The following is a 22,921-nucleotide window of genomic DNA, read 5'->3' on the forward strand; positions in this document are numbered from 1 at the left end:
CACAAAATGGAAGTGTCAACATGAGTCGTGTGAGCTAAATTAACACACTTTCGTTGGGCGAAATTTAAGCTGCCAATGCAAAGCGTCCACGTCGTTGAATGGAGTGTTTGTTTCTTGATCAATATTTGCTCATTTAAATTCATCCAAACAGTATAATTTTTCGTCGCTATCTCAACTCATTATGGGCGCTTATTTTCGTTTAGGTCGTCTTTTAAAATGGGGTTTATTGTTTGAATGTACACGACCATTTAAGCATCCCTTTTGTTTGCGCGCTTCACACACACACACACACACACACACACACACACACACACACACACACACACACACACACACACACACACACACACACACACACACACACACACACACACAATTCCTAAATAGGTCAAATAATGAATCAATATCAACAGAGCTTGTGCCAGTGCAGCTGCCAATGAACGTCAAAAAGGGAAAACATTCAATTCCGGTAGCAGCGTGTTGGCGATCAAGTTAAATAGTAGCAATTAAACCTGTCAGAAGCGGGGGAAATGTGTCCAATTTGGATATATCAAGTTTTGCCGAGATTGACGCAGGCAGCCAAGACTAGCTTTACTGAGATGAGAACATGTTTAATTTATATACTGGACGTCTGCCACGAGAAAGCGCGTTTATCAAATTAATCAATGCACTGATGATTTCGATTGAGTTTATTTGCTTGAAATCGTCGCAAGAAATCAACAATTTTTTTCCTCATCATTTTATTTCATTTCATTTGGTGAATTTTCACTTAAATTTGACAGACCAGGAATCAATTTTGACAAAATTTGAAGCGTCAAATGTAAGTAAAAATTCACCTAACAATTCACACAACCTAAGTACTAACTCATAGTGGCGCCGGTGGTGTAGTAGTAAGCGTAATTGCCTCTCACTTCAAAGGGCCTGGGTTCAATTCCAGTCGGCGCCGCTGGGATTTTCTGAAGCATAAAATCTCTGATCACGTCTTCCTTCGGAAGGGAAGTAAAGCCGTTGGTCCCTGGTCCACGAGTTGATGGGTCGATAGGTAGGGTGGGAGCTGCCTCCCTGGGGTCGTTAGCATTGATACTCAGTACGGAGAACAAATAAAAAAGGGGATTACTACTAACCTTTCAACGATGAAATCAATAACCTTAACGTTGCGAGCTTACTAGATCAGACAAACAGGCTGCAGCAATTATGTTCAACATCAAACCACACTGTTTGGTGGCCTTCTCAAGTTCATCGAAACTGATATGTATAGCAACACATTATGCTTCTCAAGTCATGCTCACTTGAACTTGTACCTACCTTATACGAACCAACAGTGCTGCTGCTGCGTAGTATCCCGGACTCTTTGCTTCACTTCTTTTGCGAGATGAGATTTATTACCGCATTCATGTAGAGTAGTCTTCATCCATTTTTTTTTCATCATCATCATCATCACTGGCGTCGTATGAATGTATGTAAGGTAAACAGCTTTTGATTGTTCTGTGTTTTTTTTAATGCGCTCTACCTCCTTTCGACTGCTGTGTTGTTTCATCAGATTTTCGTTTCCACAATCAATGCCATAAACCATGCCCACTCCACTGCAAGGTCATTGTTGAACGATCCTACTCCTCCTTCTCCCTGTGGTCTGACCGCAGTGATAAGGAAAAAAAACAACAGGAAAATGTGACAGTAAATTATGATTCCCAGTGCGATGGCACGCAGAATAAAATCTTTGACCAAATTTGCACGATTACATTGCATTTTACGAACTTTCACGAGATATTTTCCTCAGTGTACAAGGGTGATGAGCATCAGACCGTAGTTGGCAGATATTGAAGCTGGAGCTTATGTTTCAAATTGTAACAAACGTCACACCTGCTTGTCACATAAGGTGGGAAACGGAAGTTTTACCAAGAACTGACAAACGTCAAGGAAATGGTGTTGGTACCTATTTTTAGCATTTTGATTCCTCCCTGCTCGTACGCTAGCCGGAGAAATAATTTATGTGGGATATCAATATCACTCACGTGCCAACTGACGTGGTTCTATTTTTTGACGGAATAAACAATAAGCTTACAAGTTTTGTGAATGGAAGTTTGACACGCGAACGGTTGGATCCCGGGAATGACGTTTCCCTTCACATTGGATTGAGTGTTTCGAGACAGCGTTTCAATACAAACTTGCCTCTAGTTACCTAGATAGACTGCAAACAACGAAAGTAAGTGTGGACCACCACGCAATTCGGAATGACGGTGGCAATCAAAGAATAAATTTGTTTGATTCAGGATTGCCGTCATCGACCTAGTTGGATGATGTCATCGTTTTTGATATAGAAACTCCTAGGACAGTCGAACTTAGAGCGGAGCGTCCAGTAGTTTAAAAGACTTTGTCAGAAAGATAATCATCGGCCATCAAGTGTAATTGTAATTTTGAAATGAGGTGTCCTTGGTTAAGAATAAGTCCTGGAGTCTCGAGAGTCCTTGGCATTGCTTTTCCGTTTAACTATCTTGTGAACGAAAGAAACCGAATTGGAACGCACTTGAGTAACGATTTTCGTTCTAGCGCAGACCAGTGCTGTAATGGTAAATTAAGAGCTAGTTACTTATCAATTTTTCAATAATTCCTACGGTGGGCTTACCTCAAATCCAAGTGATCCATAACAAATGCGAATTTTAATTTAAAAAAAAATTACAAATCACAAGTTTTTCTTTTGTCACTCGATGCTCGCACTAGTCGAAGGGGGGGGGGGGGGTTATAAAAATAAACCAAGAAAAAATAAAACATTCGAAATTCGTTTTACCGTATGCGTGATAATGTTTGCACCATTGAGCAATGTCAAAATTAAAAAAAAATCTCAAAAATTTCGTTCTCGAGTTTTTTTTTTTATTTATTCAAAGGGGGGATGTTTCTCAGAGTCTTAAACAATGTTAATCACTTAATCATCTATCGAAATTTCCTCTTGCTACAATTACGGCCTCCACACGCTTCCGGAATGCTCGGCAGGTTCTAATAATGTAGTCTGGATCCATTTCTCTTCAGGTACGGGTCAATGTTTGCCTGAGGATTGCTGTACTCGGGTGGCGTTTAGAACAGGCCTTGGCCTTCATGACGCGCCATATTGAGTTATCCAGTGGATAAAGATCGGGGCTGGATGGCGGCCACATATCCTTTGCCCAGAACGGAAGATGTTCCTGCAACCACTTCTGAGTGCGGTTCGATGTGTGACACGGAGCCCCATTTTGTTGACATGCAACATTTGGCTTCGGATCGTACTGTTCTTTGATCCACGGAAGAACATCCTTACTTAAAATCCCGATGTAGACCTCCGTGTTGACCTTGTCGCCTTCTGGAATGAACACCGGGTCCATTTTTTTTGCCATCGGAAGCCACCAATCCAAACACCATAACGCTAGCAGGATGATTGGGCAGATACACGTTCTTGTGCTCGTCGGCTACGTCTTTTACCGGAAGAGAACTAATATACCGGTCGGTTCTGGAATTTGCTACGGGATCGACGGTAAACATGCTCTCGTCGGTGAACAAGATTACCGGATTTTTTCGCTTAAGGAAGTTCAAGATTTTCTTGCATCGTTCGACTCGTAGCTCCCGGATGCGGTTGGTAATCATGTGAGTTTTTTCCGTGCCCTCGACTTCGCTGCGCAATCTTCCTTTACGATCTTCCGTGCCGTTAAGTCACTGATCCCGTGTTCCTTTGCTTTTTTTTATTGAATTCACTGGATTCACCCGAATCTTCCTTTTGATAGCAGCGATGACCCTCGGAATCCGACTTCGGACGACCTGTGGCCACCTTCGCGGATAGTTGTCCTTTCTTTTCGCGGCCAAAAATCTTTTAACTGTCCACCGGGACACTCCCACGGCGATTGAAATGTCTTTTTGTGACATTTGCGCGTGGGACAAATCACGAATACGCTGCCACTTCGTCATGGTGCAACTGTCAAACTAAGTAAAACATTTTCTTCTATACACAGCCTACTACGGTATGAGCTATAGGTTACGTGCATGCAAAGAAAACTAAGGCATTGTATGCACAGGTGAGCCGGGAACCTTATTTGTACGATGGTGCAAACATTATCACGCATACGGTACATCACATCTAAACCGTATATTTCGAGCGTTTAGATTACTTCTTAGCCTTCGCTTTAAACTTATACTTCTTTGAAGCCGTGATTTTTGACAATAATGCATAACAGAAGCCACAAATGTTGACTTTATTATGTGAAACACTCGGGTTATCAACAAGACATTTCGCGCATAAGTATGATTTTTGGGTTTTGATAAATTCCGGGCAAACCATCGAGTGGCATTCCACAAACGTAATAGTTCTTATAAAAAGTTCTTATTTCGATAGTTATAAAAAAAAGTTCTAATTGCGCGTGCTTTATTAGATAGAAGCCGAAATGCAATTTGGCAGAACCGAAAAACCAAACTTCTATGAAAATACGCATGAATTCAGCTATTCTATAAAATCAACGACTATTTTCAAAGGAATGCACCGAAATTCAACTTGACTGAACAAGAAAATACGTACTTTTGAGAATGTAAACCCAGGTTTCTAAAAAAATGTACATGCTTCAATAAATGTACCATCACGTTTAAAATCTAAGCCTTTTTTTTTTAAGTACGGAGCCAAAATCTAACTTGGCTGAACAGGAAACCCGAACTTCCATCAAAATACTTATTTTTGTGAATTTAAGCTGGTTTTCACAAAAATTCAAAAAATTAAGACTGACGTTTGGATTCAGCAAGGTCATTTCTTTAAAATCCAAGTCTATTTTTACAAATATCGGCGCCGCATTTCAACTTGGCAGAACAGAAAATCAAAGTTTCTATGAAAATACGTACTTTTGTGAATTCAAACTCGGTTTCCTCAAAAATTTTGAAATTCAACCCTCACGTATGGATTTAGTAAGTTCTATTCTATAAAAAACAAGCCTATTTTTTAAAGATAGAAACCTAAATTCAGTTCGGCAAAACAAATTTCGATGAAAATACCTACTTTTGTGAATACTAAGCAGGTTGGTCCTTCACGTATGGATTCAGCAAGTTCCATTCTATAAAATCAAAGCACTAATTGCAAACGATAGATCCGAAAAATCTACCATTACGTATGAACTCACAAAGGTCTATTCTATATAATCCATGCCTGTTTTTCAAAAGAAGGAGCCAAAATCCAACTTGGCTGAACAAGAAACCTAAATTTCTATATAAATACGTACTTTTGTGGATGTTAACCCAGTTTTCTCAACAATTGTGCTTGCATAAAAAAAATCTACCATCAGGTATGAACACACAACGGTCCATTCTTTAAAATCTCAGTCTGATTTTCAAAGGATATGAATCTCGTAAGAGTGAGGAAAGGGTCTAGGGGAGCGGAATCTATGTTAAAAGTTACTTAAATCACTTCAGGAAAGCTCCGACTAACATTACATATAATTCATTCACTCGACAGAAAAGTTTGAGCTCCCTAAGGAAGGCATTGAAGCACTTTAGAAAAGTTTTGACTCCATTTGGAAAATTTAAGCTAAAAAGCCAAATGCCAAAGGAGTTAATACAAATTTGGGGCTCACTTAGGAAAATGTCAAACCCGTTAAGGTTAAGGTTTGGATACAGTTCGAAAAAAGTTGAATCAATGCAGGAAACCTTGGATTCATTTAGGAAAGGGATTTTATCAGCTAATGTGGCCTCACTCCAGAAAATGCGAAACCAATTCTTTAAAGCTTAGGTTCGGAATATGTTGGATAACTTCAGGAAGGCTTTGACAACTTTAAGAAGGATTGAATAACATAACAGAAAGGTTAAGACTCAGTTAGAACAATGTTGATGACTTATTCGACTCAGTTTTGAATCTGCATTGATAAATGTCACCTCAATTAGGAATTTCCTGAATCGTTTCTGATTTGGTCTCACTTCTAAAAAATTTAAACCAATTTTGAAAGGATTGGATTTAGCTCGGAAATTATTAAATCACTGAAGAAAAGAATTGAATCATTAAATAGCATTGTAAGTTAAAAAATTTAGATCGAATGTGAAAATCGGGCGACTACGGTGGGCTTGGCACATCGTAACAATGTTGGATAACGACCTAATGAAAATGGTTCTTGGTAGCAACCCGACTGGAACAAGACGAAGAGTTGCGCAGCGAACAAGGGGGATCAATCAGATTGAAGGCGGCTTACCTAGTGAGTTGCCAAACAAGATTAGGAATGAGTTCGATAAAATCCGTTGTCAATAACTGAAACCGGCTGATCCAATTTCAAGGACCTGTTATGCCGTACCGGTCTAGTACCAATTGAAGTAAAAATTCTGTAAAAAACAAAGTGATATTCTACAACATAATAAAATCTAGCAAAGCGAGTATCCATACCCAAATGAAATAGCGATACTCGAAGAATAAACATACACTGAAAGTTTTTTTTTATTTCCCCCTTTGTGATATTCCAAAATTTTTGAGGGGGGGATTGACAAAAGAAAAACATGAGATTGGCTCCTGCCTAATGAGTAAAGGTTTCGTCAATTTTCCTCATTTCCGGCAGATTTTTGAGGTTTTCCACAGAAAACCATGAGGCAAACTTACTCATCGCTGCGTACCTGCAGTTTCGGCAATTATATGTGAACTAAACTCAAATGTGGGTCGTTCTCATTCGCCGTGCAGATTTGGAAAGAAATGCTACACTGAGGCAAATAGACTTAAAAATTTCATAAGGCACGACTTATGAATGACACATATGAGTTTCAAAACCACGACTTATGAAAGATTTTCGTCTTACATGAGGTAGCTCTTATATACCTTTATACACCATACATGGCTTAAGCACAGGACGGTCTGCTCCATGTTATTATGTTTTTGTCGACATTATTGATCATAAGGCAAAACATTGAAATTCATACCGATTTCTTGTGGCTAAAATTCATAAGTGGTTCTTATGGAATTCTTACGATCTTTTTCCTCAGTGTATACTAGTGTAGTCATTGATTAGCTAAAGAAAGTTCTGATGAGGATAGATTGGTAGTTCCGCTAGAGTACAGCAGTGTGAAAATTGAAGAGAAGTTGAAATTGAGCGAAGAGCCACAATTGTGAACTCCTTTACCTAACCCATACATTGATGGATGAGGGGATTTGAGGTATGTCCTCAAACTCACAGGCAAAAGAGGGTGCGTTTAACTTGCTTATATACTGTCGCTGTCTGCGGCTGTAGAAAAATTCTAACAAAGTTTATCACGGGGAAGACGGGGTAAGAACGTCCGTCAGGGTAAAACGGTCCACAAGTTTTTTGTAAACAAATCTTCTTATGCTCTTTTGTCGCCACCCATATGTCACCAACGCAAATCATCAACAAAACCGGTAAGGGGAAGCTTTCCCCTTCCCGATGATGTTGTTGGTTTGCGTGGTTGACTCTCGGCTGGCGAGAAAAGGGCCTACAAAGGTTTGTTTACAATAAACTTGTATGTCATTTTCATATGTGGCTCTTGATATGAAGTCCTCAACATGTTTTTTACCATTCTGAAACATTTGGTAGCTCCTGGACTCAACACAATTAATCAAAACAAACTTCTCGATCAGTGGGGCTCTTCATGATCTAGTTTAAGCCTGCGCCGGTGGTATAGTGGTAAGCTTGACTACTTACTCACCCCAATGGGTCTGGGTTCAATCCCAGCCGAGGTCGGTGGGATTTTTCTGAGGCATAAAAATCTCTGGTCACGTTTTCCTTCAGAAGGGAAGTAAAGCCGTTGGTCCCGGCTCATGTTTGTTGAATGGGTGCGATATCCTACGCAGGTGTGGAAGCTGCCTTCGTGCAAATTCGATTGCGGTCAATGGATGGCAATCGATGTCCGTCGGTGATTGGCACTAGATTGCGGAACAGAGACCGAAGTTAAATAAAGGAATGAAGAAGATGATCTAGTTTCGAATGCAATGTTTAGATTTTTAGATGTTTAGATCAACTGTGATTTCTGACGTTTGTTGTTATCAGTACCCTTCATTAGGCTGTACTTCTTCTGCAACTGTTGATAAAGGTATGTTGCTTATGGTCAGCTCCGAAATTTTGAACGAACAGAAAATGTTAGAAATTTACCGTGTGTTTACGATTAACGATTAACTTCAGAACTATGTTCCTCCGAAGTTGTGGGAGACTGCTGTGCCCGATGCGCAGCCTTGACACCACTCGTTGTTCTCTTAGGCTTGATCGATCCTTCTAGGTTCCGGTGGTCGCCTTGATCTTCAGAAGGTGGTGTGTCCTGTTGTTCCTCCACTCGGTGTCCCAGGCTCTCCTAACCGTCCGCTTGATCCACTTTTTGACATCTTGGAGTGGTACATTGCCGGTGGACCTGGGTCCAGTGTGGCCTGAGCCGGCGAGGTGGTCGGCTATTACGTTCCCTTGGATCCCGCAGTGACCGGGTACCCACATGAATACAGTGTTGGGCGGCGCGTGCTTTACCGTCCCTTGGATCCACGGATGCTTCGGTGTTTCTGTTGTTAGGGCCAATATCACGCTGTGTGAGTCAGTAACGACTAATATCGGCCGATTGGCCCGTAACTTAACCGCGTGGAGAATGGCCGCTGCCTCAGCTGAGAACACCGAGCATTTGGTCGGGAGCGATCTGCTCACAAGCAGACCATCTCCGGAGACCCCCATTCCCACTCCGCTCCTGGAGAGAGAGAGCCGTCGGTGTACCTAACTTCATAACCTTGGTAGTGCGCCCCGAGAGTTTCGACAACTGTCCGGCGTAAAGCTAGCGAATTGTCTCCTGCCCTGAAGCGGTCCTTGATTCGGCTGTCAATTTTGTTCTTGTGCGATTGCCAACTTATGTCTCCGTGCCAGTGGACCCTGGCCACTGGAAGGAGATCTAAGTCAGCGGTCGTGCGGAGGATTCGGTTCGCCTCGTCGAGGAGAACGATCCTGTTGTTTCCCCACGTTTTAGCGAGAAAGGCAGCGGCGGCTTTTGTAGCAGTAGCTGCGGTGAAAACGAGCCGAAAAGGTAGGATACCGGCTTCAACGCATGCAGCGTCGCCCGGGGTAGAGGGCAGTAGACCAGTAGACTGTTCGTTGTACACCGGTTCCAGAATCTCGACGGCTTTCTCGGCGGCAAGGCATGTAATCTTGACACCGTACAGTACGCGACTGTCGATGATGGCTCGAGCTACGCGGAAGCGGATTTCGCGATTGTTGGATCGGTGGGGGCGGGAGATGGTCTTAATCAGGTTGGACCTACTGCGACAGTCCTTCTTTACTTGTTGGAAGTGCGGCTCAAAGGATAAATTCCGATCGAGGAGCACTCCCAAGACCCTCATGGTGTTTTTGATCGGTATTGCTTGTTGTTTAATTATGATGGGCTGTCCGTTGTTGCCGGCGGAAAGCTGGAAACCAACAGAGTCAACCCATCTGACCACCGAGCAGACTGCCACTTGCGCTCTCAGTTGCGTCCTCTGCAGGGTGGGACCCACCGTTACAATGAAGACGTCATCCGCGTAGACGAAGATGTAAACGTTCTTGGGTAGTTGGTCAAAGACCCAATTCATGGCCACCAGGAAGAGGGTGACCGCGATCACCGAATCCTATTTCCTCACTGAAACTTCCGGATTGCACGTTTCCGACCGGAACCCGAAAGATCGGTCGGTCAGAAGGTTCCGGACGAAGTGAAGGATGTGTCCTTTCAGGCCACAATCAGCAAGCTTCTTCAATACAGCTGGTGTCCATGTTCGGTTGAACACTTTGGAGATGTCCAGCGAGACGATCTCCGACCGTGGTCCTTTGCCTCCTTCTGGACTTCCCCAAGAGTGGCGAAGTAGGTGGAGGTGCCATACCCTTGCCTGAAGGCGTGCTTCCGATGGTCAAGCAACCGCTTGGCCTCAAGATATTGCTTCAGCCTCCTGTTGACCATCCTGTAACCGATTTCGTCCGGCCGGCCGAGTTCCCATTGTTCCGACTGAGAGTGAACACGAGTTCTTCCCAGGAGAGTGAGCTGTTGATCGGTAGGTCGTCGTTGTCTGGAGGAATTCCGAAGGCAGACACAGAGGACAGAGAGGGGCGGACTCGCTGTCGGAAGCTTTCGCTGTACTTCGAGATGCCGAATACGACGGTTGGATCAGTGATGGTGACGGTGTCTGTTCGAATCTGGAGACGAGATGATCGCCGTTTGCCGCTAAGGGCGTTAATGCGACTCCATAGCTCCGCTGACGATTGTTCGGCGTTGATACTCTCCAGGAAGTCCGACCAGCAATTTTGCTTCGCCGTCCGGATCTCCTGTCGGCATTTGTTGTGCTGCTGGCGATAGTTCGCGAGGACCTCTTCTCTTGCTGGATCGTTTGGGGAGGTGCGTTTGAGCATCCAGAGTGCTTTTCGCCTGGCTTTTACTGCCCTTTTGGTTTCGATTATCGATTAATGATTAGCCAAGCGAAATTATCACTTCAATAAGAGAATAATTAATGTTTCAACTCAGTGCTTATGTAGAATAACAAATTTAGATTTTGTTTAGCCATCAAATTTAGGGTCTTATGCAAATAAACGGGATAATTCAGCTAATACATTTAGAAAGCATTTTTCGATATTTTATCACATCAGTCCTCTCGATGGCTTTTATAATTATACTTTTTGTTTTTCCCATGATCTACTTATGTATTACTGTTCTTGCTAGTCTCATACAATGTAATTACTCGGTGTAGTTTCAGGATGTTTGTAAATTAATAAAATCTTCAATAGAATTGTGAGCTTGTGGATACTTTTTTTTTTTTTTTTTTTTATTTTTTATTTTTTTTTTTTTTTTTTTGTAAAAGTGAAGTTTTATTTGTCAGTTTAGCATACAAAGTTTTTTTTTGTTTTACGGTCAATTTGCTACATCAAGATTAAAGTTCAAATCAGCTAAATCAATTCTTCCGTTACAATCGTTAACGAAGCAGATATATGTAATAAACATATTCAGAATTGCCACTCTATGTCTGTCGTTTATTCCTAATAGGGCAGGTCTTAGCAAGTCTTCGAACTCGAGTCGCCTCCATCCACCCAAGATGATTGCTATTCTCTGCTGAAGAACCGTCCAAGCCGGGCCGACGCGAGCACAAGCACAAAATTTGTGGGAGAGAGTTTCTGCTGTACGGTTGCCACAATGCGTACAGTTTTCGTCATCTACTCGCCGCATCACGAATAGCAGTTTGCGGTGCTCTATCTTCTCGTTCACCAACAAGTAAAGCTTCGTCCTCTGCGCTGAAGTAAGTTGCCTCGATGCAATGTTCCGCCATATGCGTGACCAGCCACTTGCTGGACTGTTACGTTCCACCCTTGGTAGCTCAGTTTGCTGGACGAAGTACTGGTGAATTTGATCGGTGGAGGGGTTCTGTTGGATTTGGTGGGGAATTTGGGATAAGTTTGATAGGATTTGTCTAAGGTCGGGAAGATCTATTGAGATGGCTGGGCGGGGATTATCGTGGAAAAGAAGGGATCTATAAAAAGGAAGGGATTCGATCTCTTGTAGGTGTCGGTTGATTGCGAGTGACTTACATTTCAGAGCTGGTAATTGCAGCTTCAGGCCTCCATTCTCTCTGCTGCGTGCCAGCTGCATCATTGGGACACGGGCGACAGTCCCTCTCCAGAGGAACGTACCCATTGCTGATGTGATTTTTGCCGTATGCACTCCCAACGGCGGTAGTATGGACGCGAGGTACCATATCCTGGACGTTCCGAACGTGTTGAGCATGATGACCCTTTATTGCAGCGTCAGCGTGCGCAGAGAATGCAGCCACATTTGTTGTGCGAACTTCCTCACTAGCGCATTCCAGTTCATCGTTGTCATCAGTCGTATTGAATTTGCGAAAACAACACCCAGAATTTTAACTACATTGACTGTTTGTAGCCACTGAGTGTTGATTCTGTTGCCTTCGCAAAGGCCAACATCGACGGCAACAGTTTTCCGCAAATTTAATTTTGCGCCAGCAGCTCTCTCGAAACGAGTGAACAGCCTATTTATCTCATCGATTTGCCTGGTCGATGTGACGATCACACTGATGTCGTCCGCATACGCCACTAGCAGATCATTCCCGCACACTCTTTCGAGTCTGCACACTAGTGGATGCAGGTAAAGAACGAAGAGATGCATTGATAGCGGATCCCCTTGCCGTACAGAGCGTTGAATTTCGAACGGACGAGAAAGGTGCCCATTGATCAACAGCCGAGAGGTGGACCGGCTGGCGATTCGCGATAGTAGAGCGATGAGATCCTGGTTGAAGCCGAGCGAGCGCATGGTTTCGAAGAGAAAAGAGTGCCGGACCCGATCGAAAGCGTGATCGAGATCAAAGCTGATTAACTTCCCGGCACGGCGGTGGTGGCGGAGATGTGCTATCCGGTCCTTGAGAGCAAGAGTGGCTTGAAATATGTTGTGCTCTGAGTTGGAGCATTTCTGCCCGTCGCTCAAGACGTGGTGCTCTCTCATCACTTGCTCGAGTCTGGTTTTGAGAATGCGGGAGAAGAGCTTGTAGTCGCTGTTGAGCAGCGAGATCGGACGATATGAACGGGCTGTGTCGTCGCCGCCTCTCTTCTTAACCAGCACGATGATGCCATCGACAAACGCTGGAGGAAGATTACCGCTGAGTGCTTCATTCAGCAACAGATTCAACTCTCGGTGGATGACGTCGAACATGCGGTGGTAGAACTCTCTCGGAATACCATCGCAGCCGGGAGATTTTCGTGGGGCGCTCGCTTTTATTGCAGACCAGATTTCTGCCGTCGTAATGTCGTCCGTGCAGGCTTCATTCGATGGGTCGTTGGGTGGGATAACACTCTCGCAGACGAAACTGTTCTCATTCTCTTCTGTTTCCTCCTCCGAGTACAGCGTCGAGAAGTAGTCCATCATATGCGTCTCGATCGCTCGTGGCTCTGCTACCGTTTCGTCTTGCTCTGTCTGCAGCTGCGTGATGACGGTTCTCTTCCTTCGCCTCTCCCCCAATTGGAATATTGACATGGGTTCTCCCGCCACATGTGTTTCATTCATTCGCATGAACGTGTAGGAAAATCTCCGTTGAAGTGCTAGCATTTCACCTTTCAACCGGTTTATGGTGGTTATCATTTCAGGGTGCTGGTAGTACCCGTCGTAGGCTAACCGAAGCTCGCTGTAGAGATACTGATGTTCACTGTGGAATTCATCGAAGACGGCTCGAGATTTCCACTTGAAAAAGCATTTGATCTTGGGCTTAGCGAACAAAATCCACCATTCGATCCAGGAGCCATAGTTTCTGCGCTGCCGGGTCCAATATTGCCACTGGTATTGGAACTCGGCAACGTTCTCGTCACTCAGAAGATAGGGCCGAAGGGACCAAAATCCACGGCCATGCTCTTGACCAAGATGGGGGAGACAAAGTCGGAGTACCAGCGCTTTGTGGTCGGTAAATGAGCAGACGTGTGCATGTGCTGCTCGCAGGTGATCGCGCAAATCACTGCTGACGTAAATACGATCGAGTCGCGACTGTGCGTTACGGCAGACGTACGTGAAACCTGGATCACGCGGACACAGTTTCTCCCATACGTCGTGGAGCTGCAGTTGCTGGACGGCTGTTTTGAGGGCGGGACTAGTGTTTGGGCTGCTAGAATAATCTTAATTGCTTAAACAAAGAACATAGTCTTCTCCAACTGCATATGGAGTGAATAAAAATTACAGATGCATTACTTTTACAACTGTCAAAATCCTATGAATTCAAACGCTAGTGTTCGTGAGATTCAGCTTGGCGAACTGATTTTTTTATGATTGTGGGCAGTCCCTGAGTTGATCCTGGATCCCAGAGGGACGGTAAGAATCCATTTACATCTTTGAGTAGAGCTTTTCATTGTTGATTGTGACGAAATTCATGTTCCAAGCGCATTTCTGGGTGGCGCTGTATTTAGTTCGGTCCATCGAAATTTAAACCTCTGAAAATGTTCTTGCAGTTCTAGTTCCTCATCAAATTTTCGATTATGCAGATGAAAAGGGCTTATTGGTTACCTCCCAAGTAACAATTTGGGTTTTATGAGGGTTCTGTAGATCATGATTTGAAGTTGTAGATTGCTTTAAAACCTCAATAAATGCTTGTGAACAATTTCCTATCGGAGGTATCCTGCCGCGATCAAGCGTTTGGTTTAACGTGTTATCCATAACAAATGTTCAACGGAGATGGGATGGGCATTGAAGTGTGCACGGGGAAAATATTTTAAAACGGGGAATTAAAGACAAGTGTTTCATATGCGGAAACATTCCTAAGTGCGTGTGTAGGAAAGAAGAAAACTAAAATAATAACAATAATAATAATAATAATAGCACCCAGCAGGCCTGGGTTCAATCCCAGTCGGCGCCGCCGGGATGTTCTGAGGCATAACATCTCTGATCACGCCTTCCTTCGGATGGGAAGTAAAGCCGTTGGTCCCCGGTTCATGAGTTGATGGGTCGATAGGTAGGGTCCAGGTGTGGGAGCTGCCTTCCTGGCACGTCGGTAGCATTGGTGCTCAGCACGGAAAACAAGATCGACGGAAAAAACAAACCAAAGGAAAAAAAAAAAAAAAAATAGCAATTAGGAGGTTGCAGTTAAAAGTTTATAGAATCATCAGGCTGAATGTTCTTACCTAGCTCATCTACGGATTGATGGCCACTCGTTGATGGACCTGGATCTATGCTGCTCACTAATTGTCACTAGTTGAATGTTGGATATTTACTTCATTTCCAACCGATCGGCATTTTTTTTCATAACTGGACTTCTATTATGTGATAACACGCTACGGCATGACTCACAAATGCTCATCGTTTCATCAATGTTGTGATTATATCCCATAGAATCTGTTTGTTTTTTTTCTACCGGCGTTGACGATATGGCCCGTAACTTATTTCGGTTGCATCTCGGATTATTTATATTTGCCCAACATTTCAACCCTTTGAGCCTTAATTTACTACTTTGGTCCATGATAATAATTTGACTAAAACTTGTCTTCACAACTTTCGTTATCAGATTGACTGCTGCTTGTATGAAATCAACCTTAGTTTTATAGTGCTCATAGGTAGAATGAAGTCAGACATGAAAATGATTTTGTAGGAAAAACTTTTTTTTTCCATAAAAGTGCCCATCTCGCGATGTATGGACGGATGGTAGTAAACATAATAACCTATCTTGAGGCAAAGTTTCATCCAACTCAAACAAGGCCATTTTTTAATCGACTTTTAATTTTAAAAACAGATTTTTTTTCAGTGTTGGTCTCAAATGATTTTTTTTTCAGTATTTTTTTTTTCGAAAAATTGAATACTTACTAAAAGTCATCCATACAACACATTTTTGTAGGAGTTGTCAATTTTCCATAATATATTTTTTTGAAAAAATGGTCCTTCTCAAATGTTATTCTAAATAAATCTTGGAAAACTGAGTATGCAAAAGTGCTTATTTAGTCAAAGTCTACACATCTAGAAAAATTAATTGAAATCTGAGAGGGTGTTGCCAGCTTCGATTCGATTTGGCGCGAAATGCGACTCATATCTCTGCCATTTTACAATCGAATTTCTATCTGTGTAGATCATTTGAATGGTATTGACTGAAATTTAGTTAGAAGGTAACTATTTAAATAAATTTAACAATTTTTATACACTTAAACTTTTCCTAAAACTCTCGAAACTTTGCTAAAGTTTTTGGAAATATGCTAAGTTACTCAGAACATTTTGAAAGTCTTGTAATTCAATTGATGATAATTGAATAGCTCTGAGGTTCTCTGATCTTCTCTGTTGGTCATGGAGATTTCTTGAAGTTTTCGCTAATTCTCATAAAGTGCTTCTTGGAAGCTCTGAAATAGATTCAAAATTTTCCTGAAATTCCAGTTTTATTTTAAACTGGTCCTTACGGATTATTAAACTTCCAAAACAATAATAGAATTACTTACATGTGCTTCGTTGTTTTGAGGTCGACATATGCCAGCGTAACTTTCAACATAATATTGAATCACTCAAGACGCGAAGCTACATATTTTTGATCCCGTGTAAAATAAGTTTACTCTTTGTGTAGTCAGCATCTCTGTCGATCGATTGAATAGATTCTTCGTGTGAAACACCAAAAAAGCAATCTCACGTGTTTGTACTTTAACTCACAACGGAATTCAAACGTCGCAAAAAGCATCATGCTGTCAGTTCCCAAAATATCAAATTCCGTCACAGTTCTTATCATAGCCAAACAACGGCAAAATGTCGCAAAACAAAAAAGACTCACTCTCCTGACAGCATTCGTCATTCGGTCGCAATCATGGTCCACTAGGAATGCCGCTGTTGCCGCTGCTGTGCCTAAATTACACCTGCAGTGCATCATAAAACCACTGAATCAAGAAGAGTAAAGCTTCAAAAAGCCTATGGCTCTGGGGTCATTATCTCCGTACGTACATGCATCATCACCCATTTTTAACGAGTCAACTAACGACTCGAAGCAGGTGCTAGTAAAACGATAAACCCTGTCTTGTTTCGTCGTCTCCGTGGGAGCACAGCATCAGTATCAGGCGCAGTGCAGAAACACCCACCCACCTTACTCTAATGTTTGCACTTTGATTAAGAAACTGGAGCTGGAAATCGCCAACGTAAACCGAGAGATTATCGTGTGGTACGGAAATGTGTTTTGTTTTAATTTTCCATCGGAGGGAAACGACAGCTCTATAAAGTAGATTGGCCCTTCATTATATTATCAATCATATTAGTTTCGTTTGATTATATCTCTGTCATTGAGTAGATGCGCTATTCGTTTTGAAGTAGTTGGCTCAAGGTATACAGTTTACTTTCTGTTATTTTTTTTTTTCGAACCACAAACTGAACTAATCAAACATTTTCCCAATTTCTAATCCCGTTTAGTTCACCATTACTGGTGGATTGCGAGTGAGTACCGGAATCGAAATCGTCTTTTATTGTTTGTTTTGGATTTTTTTCCCTACGCGTCATCATTCCTTGCTAAATCAAATAAATAGAACCAGTAGATTAGATTGAAGTTTTCTCTCGAATTAAATTTTCATCCAATTTTCCGCTCAACTTCATTCAAGGTTTTTCTTGACTTTTTCAGAGTAGACTAGATTTTGCATGTGTTCAAACTTACTTCAACTACTTAAATAAACTTTCAAACTCGTTCCCATTCCATTTCACGCATAAAATCAGTCACAACAGATACTTTCCATCTCGAAACTCTCGGATTTCATCATTAACCCTTCGCCCCCTTAATAAAATCCCAAACTGATCTGTTTATGCAAAATGTGATTGAATGGCGGGTCAAGGCATAAACTAACACTTACGGATGGGTGTTGGGATGTGACCTTTTTTTTTGCACTAAACTAAGTCCATAAAAGTCTGTTTTTTATATCTCGGTTGCTTTTCCCAACACAACATGGGTCAGCCGGAAGTAATTTTATTATGGAAATCAAACACGGAACCTGCATTCCCCTTTCACCCGTCCAATTAAGGCTTGGTTTGAAAGTTTTTCCAGTTTCAGTTCTACGCTTACGTATCTTTGATTTGCTTTTGCTTTCTGAGAGCTAGTTCTGAACATTGGCTTCGAAATTGCCGTTTGACTTTTGGCATGAAACTCATTTTGGTTTTGCATTTTAGAAAAAAAATCTCGATGTATATTTGATCAGTTAACAATTGTACGGAACATAAACGATGGGAACGAATGCGTGCGCCACTTACAAAGCTTTTGCTGCACTTGCCACTGTCTGAGGTTAAGTGCAACACGGGTATTGCATGTCTGTAAAATACCCGTTGGGTTGGAACAATTATAGCCAAACAATCGATGTTATTGACAAGCTTATATTATTGGCCATGGATTTTATTGGCAGCTGCTACCAAATTTGATACGTTTTCTAGGCACCAAAAAATGTCACGGATCGCTCAATTAAATTAAAACAATACCTACATTTTCAATGAATTTGTTCCTGCTAAACAGGGATGTAAGATTTGAAGACAACAGAAATTCTGGGGAGAAATTTTTTTCAGCAGGCATTTTGAAGACATTTAATGTTTTGTAAAGATTTTTGGAGACATGCTGTAACCGCGGCGGGAGCTCGAAGACCGTTCGGTATGGATAAATTTCCTAAAACCTTCACCACGACCCGTATTACGATATGATAAGAACTATTTCCGTAAGAGGCAAACGAGAGTAAGATGCGCACTGTTTAGAGATTTATTTTGACTGATTTGATATTGGTTTGCGTATAGCTATATATGGGAATTCAGTCCAGAAGGGATAGATGAAAAGGCCTTTCCTACTCTCTATCGAGATCAATTTCTCTCCCTAGCTGAAGGCCAGTGATAGCAGAAGAAAGATTAATAATTACATTCTGATGGAAGTAAACGAGATCGATAGTGCTATCTTATACCTTATCTATATTAGTGCATGAGATTTTGTTGAAATCGGAAGAAATTCATTTTAATCCTAGGGGATGCTCCAACATATGCCGGCCCCTGTTGAAAGGTTTGCACCTTTTAACCGACTTAACTGCGACGAGTGATGCTGAGAGATGTTTCCTGATCGAATAATGGTTCCTGGTGTGTCGCCACAATACGGTAAGACTCGCCGGTCTCACCATCGATTTAGATTCTGGTACTTCTCAACACCGTAGATTAGCGACACCGGTGAGCAAACCAGGTTGTGCTCGATTGTTCATGTTACTGAACAACAACTTCTTGATTATGACGACGTTCTCGTAGCGATTCAGGGGGTTGCGTAGATCGTCTCGATGTCATCGGGGTTGGGCATACTCAATGGTTGCCCATCGGAGTAGCCATGTATGCGCCGCACATGCCGGAGTACAAACATTCCATTATTTTTTGAAAATTCATTATAAAACAATACTTACAGGGTACGGAGGCCCAAGGGCCTCCGTTCGTTGCGCAATATTGAGTACTGCGATGGAAGAGCCTAGTGGTCATCTGGGTTGCCACCGGGTACACCAGTTGATTCGGTTGTTGTTTGACGAATGGGAAGCACACAAATCCTTGCGATGCCGCGCCGATATTCTCCTTCTGTTGTCCGGACATCTACTACCCGTATATTGTCATCGTCTCCACGGTATACATTGCTGACTCTTCCGTATCTCCACTTCAGAGGTGGAAGATTATCGTCTTTCAGAAGAACCATCGTTCCTACGGTGATGTTGTCCCGTATTTGTGTCCACTTGGTACGAGGGTGAAGGCCAGACAGGTAGTCGATAGTCCACCGTTTCCATAAGCGCCGTAGAAGCTCTTGATTCTCCTGCCAGCGGTCAAGCCGATTTTGAGGTACCTCCGAAAGGTCGGGTTCAGAAAAGCAAGTAAGAGGACGATGGACGAGGAAGTGACCCGGCGTTAAAACTTCCAAGTCATTGGGGTCAGCCGTAAGAGGAGTTAACGGTCTTGAATTTAAGCAGGCTTCGATTCGAGTCAGCAGGGTGACGAATTCATCCTGAGATAGGACGGAGTTTCCAACGGTTCGACGAAAGTGATGTTTGAAGGACTTCACCGCCGCTTCCCACAACCCGCCAAAGTTTGGGCTGCGTGGAGGAATGAATTTGAACGTTATTCCGCCGTCTGCACAGCGGGTAACTATTTCACCCTGACGTTGTTGTGAACGAAACTGCTTCGCCAGCTCTTTCAGTTCCCTTGCTGCTCCTTTGAAGTTTTTTGCGTTGTCACACTCTATAAGGTTCGGCTTGCCTCTTCGAGCGATAAACCGATGCAGCGCTGCTAGGAACGCTACAGTGGAGAGGTCGTAGACAAGCTCTACATGAACTGCCTTAGTGACAAGACACACGAAGATGGCTACGAAGCACTTTGTTGGAGGAGCCCTGTTGCCTTTACGATACTGGAATGGTCCACAAAGATCTACCCCGGTGTTGAGGAAGGGCAACGTTGGAGTAACTCTTTCTGGAGGCAGATCTCCCATGAGCTGCTCGAGGCTACGAGGATTAAAGCGAAAACAGCTTATGCAAGCGTGCACGATGCTTCGTGCCAAGTTTCGAATGCGAATTGGCCAGAACTTTTCCCGGACACATGCTACAAGCAGCTGAGGTCCGGCGTGTAAATTTTTCAGGTGATAATAGGTAACAATTGACTTGGTAAGGGGATGCCGTGCCGGTAGGATTACAGGATGTTTCCTATCCTCGGGTATAGCCGCGTGTCTAAGACGGCTACGGATTCTAAGGATTCCGTCGACGAGAATTGGAGCAAGGTTTCGTAAGTCCGAATTGGGTGCAACCTCACTGTTGTTGGCTACTGCTGCGATGTCTTTAGCGAAAACTTCGAGTTGTGCCAACCAAACTAGGTTGCTGGTGGCTTCAGTGAGTTCCGAAATACGTAAGAATCCATAAGTGCGATCATGGCGATTGCCGGGCTTACTGTTGTGACTAAAGCGACGTAGAAGAGCAACGATACGAACGAGAGCCGGAAACGACGATCGAATGAAAAAAAATTCATTTGGTGAAGACACCTGCACCGGTAGTGAAACGGTTCTCTCTTCCAGTAGATCAGGCGGTAAGTCGAAAGATGTTTGTTGCGTTAGAGGAGGCCAAAACCGTGACGGTTGGCTCAGCCATGCAGGGCCTTTCCACCAGGATGATGTGTCTTGCAACTGTGTCGGATACATTCCACGGAAGATGATATCCGCCGGATTTTCTATACCAGGTACATGTGCCCAAATGCCGTTGATCGTGAGATGCTGCACTTCCGAAACTCTGTTGGCAATGAAAGTCTTCCACCGCGATGGAGTTGACCGGAGCCAGTGTAGGGTTATCATCGAGTCAGTCCAAAAGATGGCCTTTACCTTTAGCGCTGTGCTGGTTTGAACCTTCTGGTAGAGATGGCTCAACAGAAGTGCTGAAGAGAGTTCCAACCTAGGCAGACAAATACGTTTCTGCTTCTTCAAATCACCAAGAGGTGCTACTTTCGACTTGGCAGCCAATAGATGTACGACAATCTTCCCGTCGGTCGAAACGGTTCGCAGATAGATGCAGGCCCCATAAGCCTTCTCAGAGGCGTTACAGAAGCCGTGAATTTCAATTGATACGCAAACGGACTTGGGGGCTGCCCATCTAGGGATGGTGATCGATGCTAGTCCATGTAAACTGTTGCGGAACTCCAACCAATGCTGCTGTTGGAGCTCGTCTAATGGATCGTCCCAGGATTCAGACGTTCGCACGAGAGATTGGACAAAGATTTTAGCAAGGACTATCACCGGGCCAATCAACCCAAGTGGGTCGAACAGTTTTGCTGTGTCTGACAGCACGGTTCGTCTTGTGATTGTGTTAGTTTGGGACCATTTGGGAACGGAATAGTGGAGTAGATCCGTCGATGGTTCCCATATGAGTCCAAGGGTTTTGATGGTTTTTGGGGAATCTAGTTCAAGTACGGCTCGTTCTTCACGCAGTTCTGGCGGTATGACCGAGAGAATAGACGGCGAGTTGGACGCCCATTTACGTAAATTAAAACCAGCAGACTGCAACAGGTTTCGCAATTGTCTGCATAATTCCCGTCCTTCTTCTTCGTCGTCGACACCGGTCAGCATATCATCCATGTAAAAATCCTTCGACAGGACATCTGCCGCTTGAGGAAACTGATCAGCGCCTTCCTTTGACAGCTCAAGAAGACATCTTGTAGCCAAGTACGGCGCGGAGGCAGTACCGTAGGTAACGGTGGTTAGTTCGAATGTTTTGATCGGTTCCGAAGAGGAGAACCGCCAGCGAATACGATGCAATGGAAAATCAACAGGGTGAAGACGAACCTGTCGATACATTTTCTCAGCATCGGCAATAATCGCAAACTGGTGCATCCTAAAGCGAAGCGATGTATCCTGTACGTCTTCCTGCAACACAGGACCCACTATCAACGCTTGATTAAGGGATACTCCGCTGTCCGTCCGACAAGAGGCGTCGAACACTACCCGTAGTTTGGTAGTCGTGCTGTCAGCTTTCTCCACACCATGCTGCGGTAGGTAGTAAGAAGGGAAAGTGTTGTCAGTGTCATCGATTTCCCGCATATGGTTGAGCTGCAAATACTCCCCAATGAATGCAGCATACATCTCCTTAAGCTTGGGATTTGCATCAAGTCTACGTTCAAGGGCAAGAAATCTACGAGTGGCTATTTCCTTAGATCTTCCGAGTTGGGACAGCACGTCGAGTCGTTTCGGAAGGGTGACCACAAATCTTCCCGATTCATCACGAAAAGTATTAGATACAAAGTGTTCTTCACAAAAGGTTTCCTCAGGAGAACGAGTGCTAGGTGACCAGCAAGATTCTATTTCCCAAAAACGAGAGATTGGATCATCAAGTGATTCTATGCTGCATACATGAGCTATCTTGGGTTGGTCACGAGGATGGCCAAGTCCTACCTTTCCGGATGCTACCCATCCGAAAACAGTGTTTTGTAGCACAGGCTTCTCAGGACCCAGCTTGATGAATCCTTCTAGGAGCAGTTCGAAGTACAGCTCCATACCCAGCAGCAGATCAATCGGTCCCGGTTCATGGAACTTGGGATCGGCCAGTATAACTCCGGATGGAATGCTCCAACAGGAAGAATCTACCGTATTCACTGGAAGCTCACGGGTGATTTTATTTAGTATTTGACAGGGTTCTTCCACTGTAAATTCCGTGCAATGAGACCCTATCCGAGCATCAACAGCATGATACGAAATGACGAGAGTGTTACGACGACTGCTACCAACAAGAGTGGTGGACACGAGGCTAGTTGTTTGGGCCGAGGTTGAAGGCAATTGGGATTCTGCAGAGGACGAGAGCCGGGACTGTGGAGGTTGGTTCGATGGGTTGGATTGATCGCCCTGAGAAGATTCCGATATCTGCGAACTTATAGCAGATGCGGGTGGTTTCGAATGAGTGGACGAGCGATCTTGCGATGGTTGATGAAGCATGGTGTGGTGCTTCTGGTTGCACACTCTGCGACAGTTGGGGATTTGAATCTATGAGGGACT

The 22,921-nt window shown here is 43.5% G+C and overlaps 1 protein-coding gene across 3 annotated transcripts in view; it reads left to right on the plus strand.

The window, feature by feature from the left end:
* The window catches only part of Gdap2 (ganglioside induced differentiation associated protein 2), a 255,170-nt gene that overhangs the window by 136,885 nt on the left and 95,364 nt on the right, over positions 1-22,921 (plus strand). The window contains exon 10 of one of the 3 annotated variants that reach the window (XM_065220798.1): positions 16,828-16,851. The exons of the other annotated variants lie outside the window; for them this stretch is intronic. Within the exon in view, the coding sequence (XP_065076870.1) occupies positions 16,828-16,851 (24 nt within the window). The remainder of the gene's footprint in view (positions 1-16,827; positions 16,852-22,921) is intronic. 3 annotated transcript variants of the gene reach the window in all.

The sequence above is a fragment of the Ochlerotatus camptorhynchus genome, unplaced genomic scaffold, assembly GCF_037179485.1.
Source record: "Ochlerotatus camptorhynchus isolate MF236.1 unplaced genomic scaffold, CSIRO-AGI_Acam_v1.1 ptg000132l, whole genome shotgun sequence".
In the NCBI taxonomy this organism is placed as follows: domain Eukaryota; kingdom Metazoa; phylum Arthropoda; class Insecta; order Diptera; family Culicidae; genus Ochlerotatus; species Ochlerotatus camptorhynchus.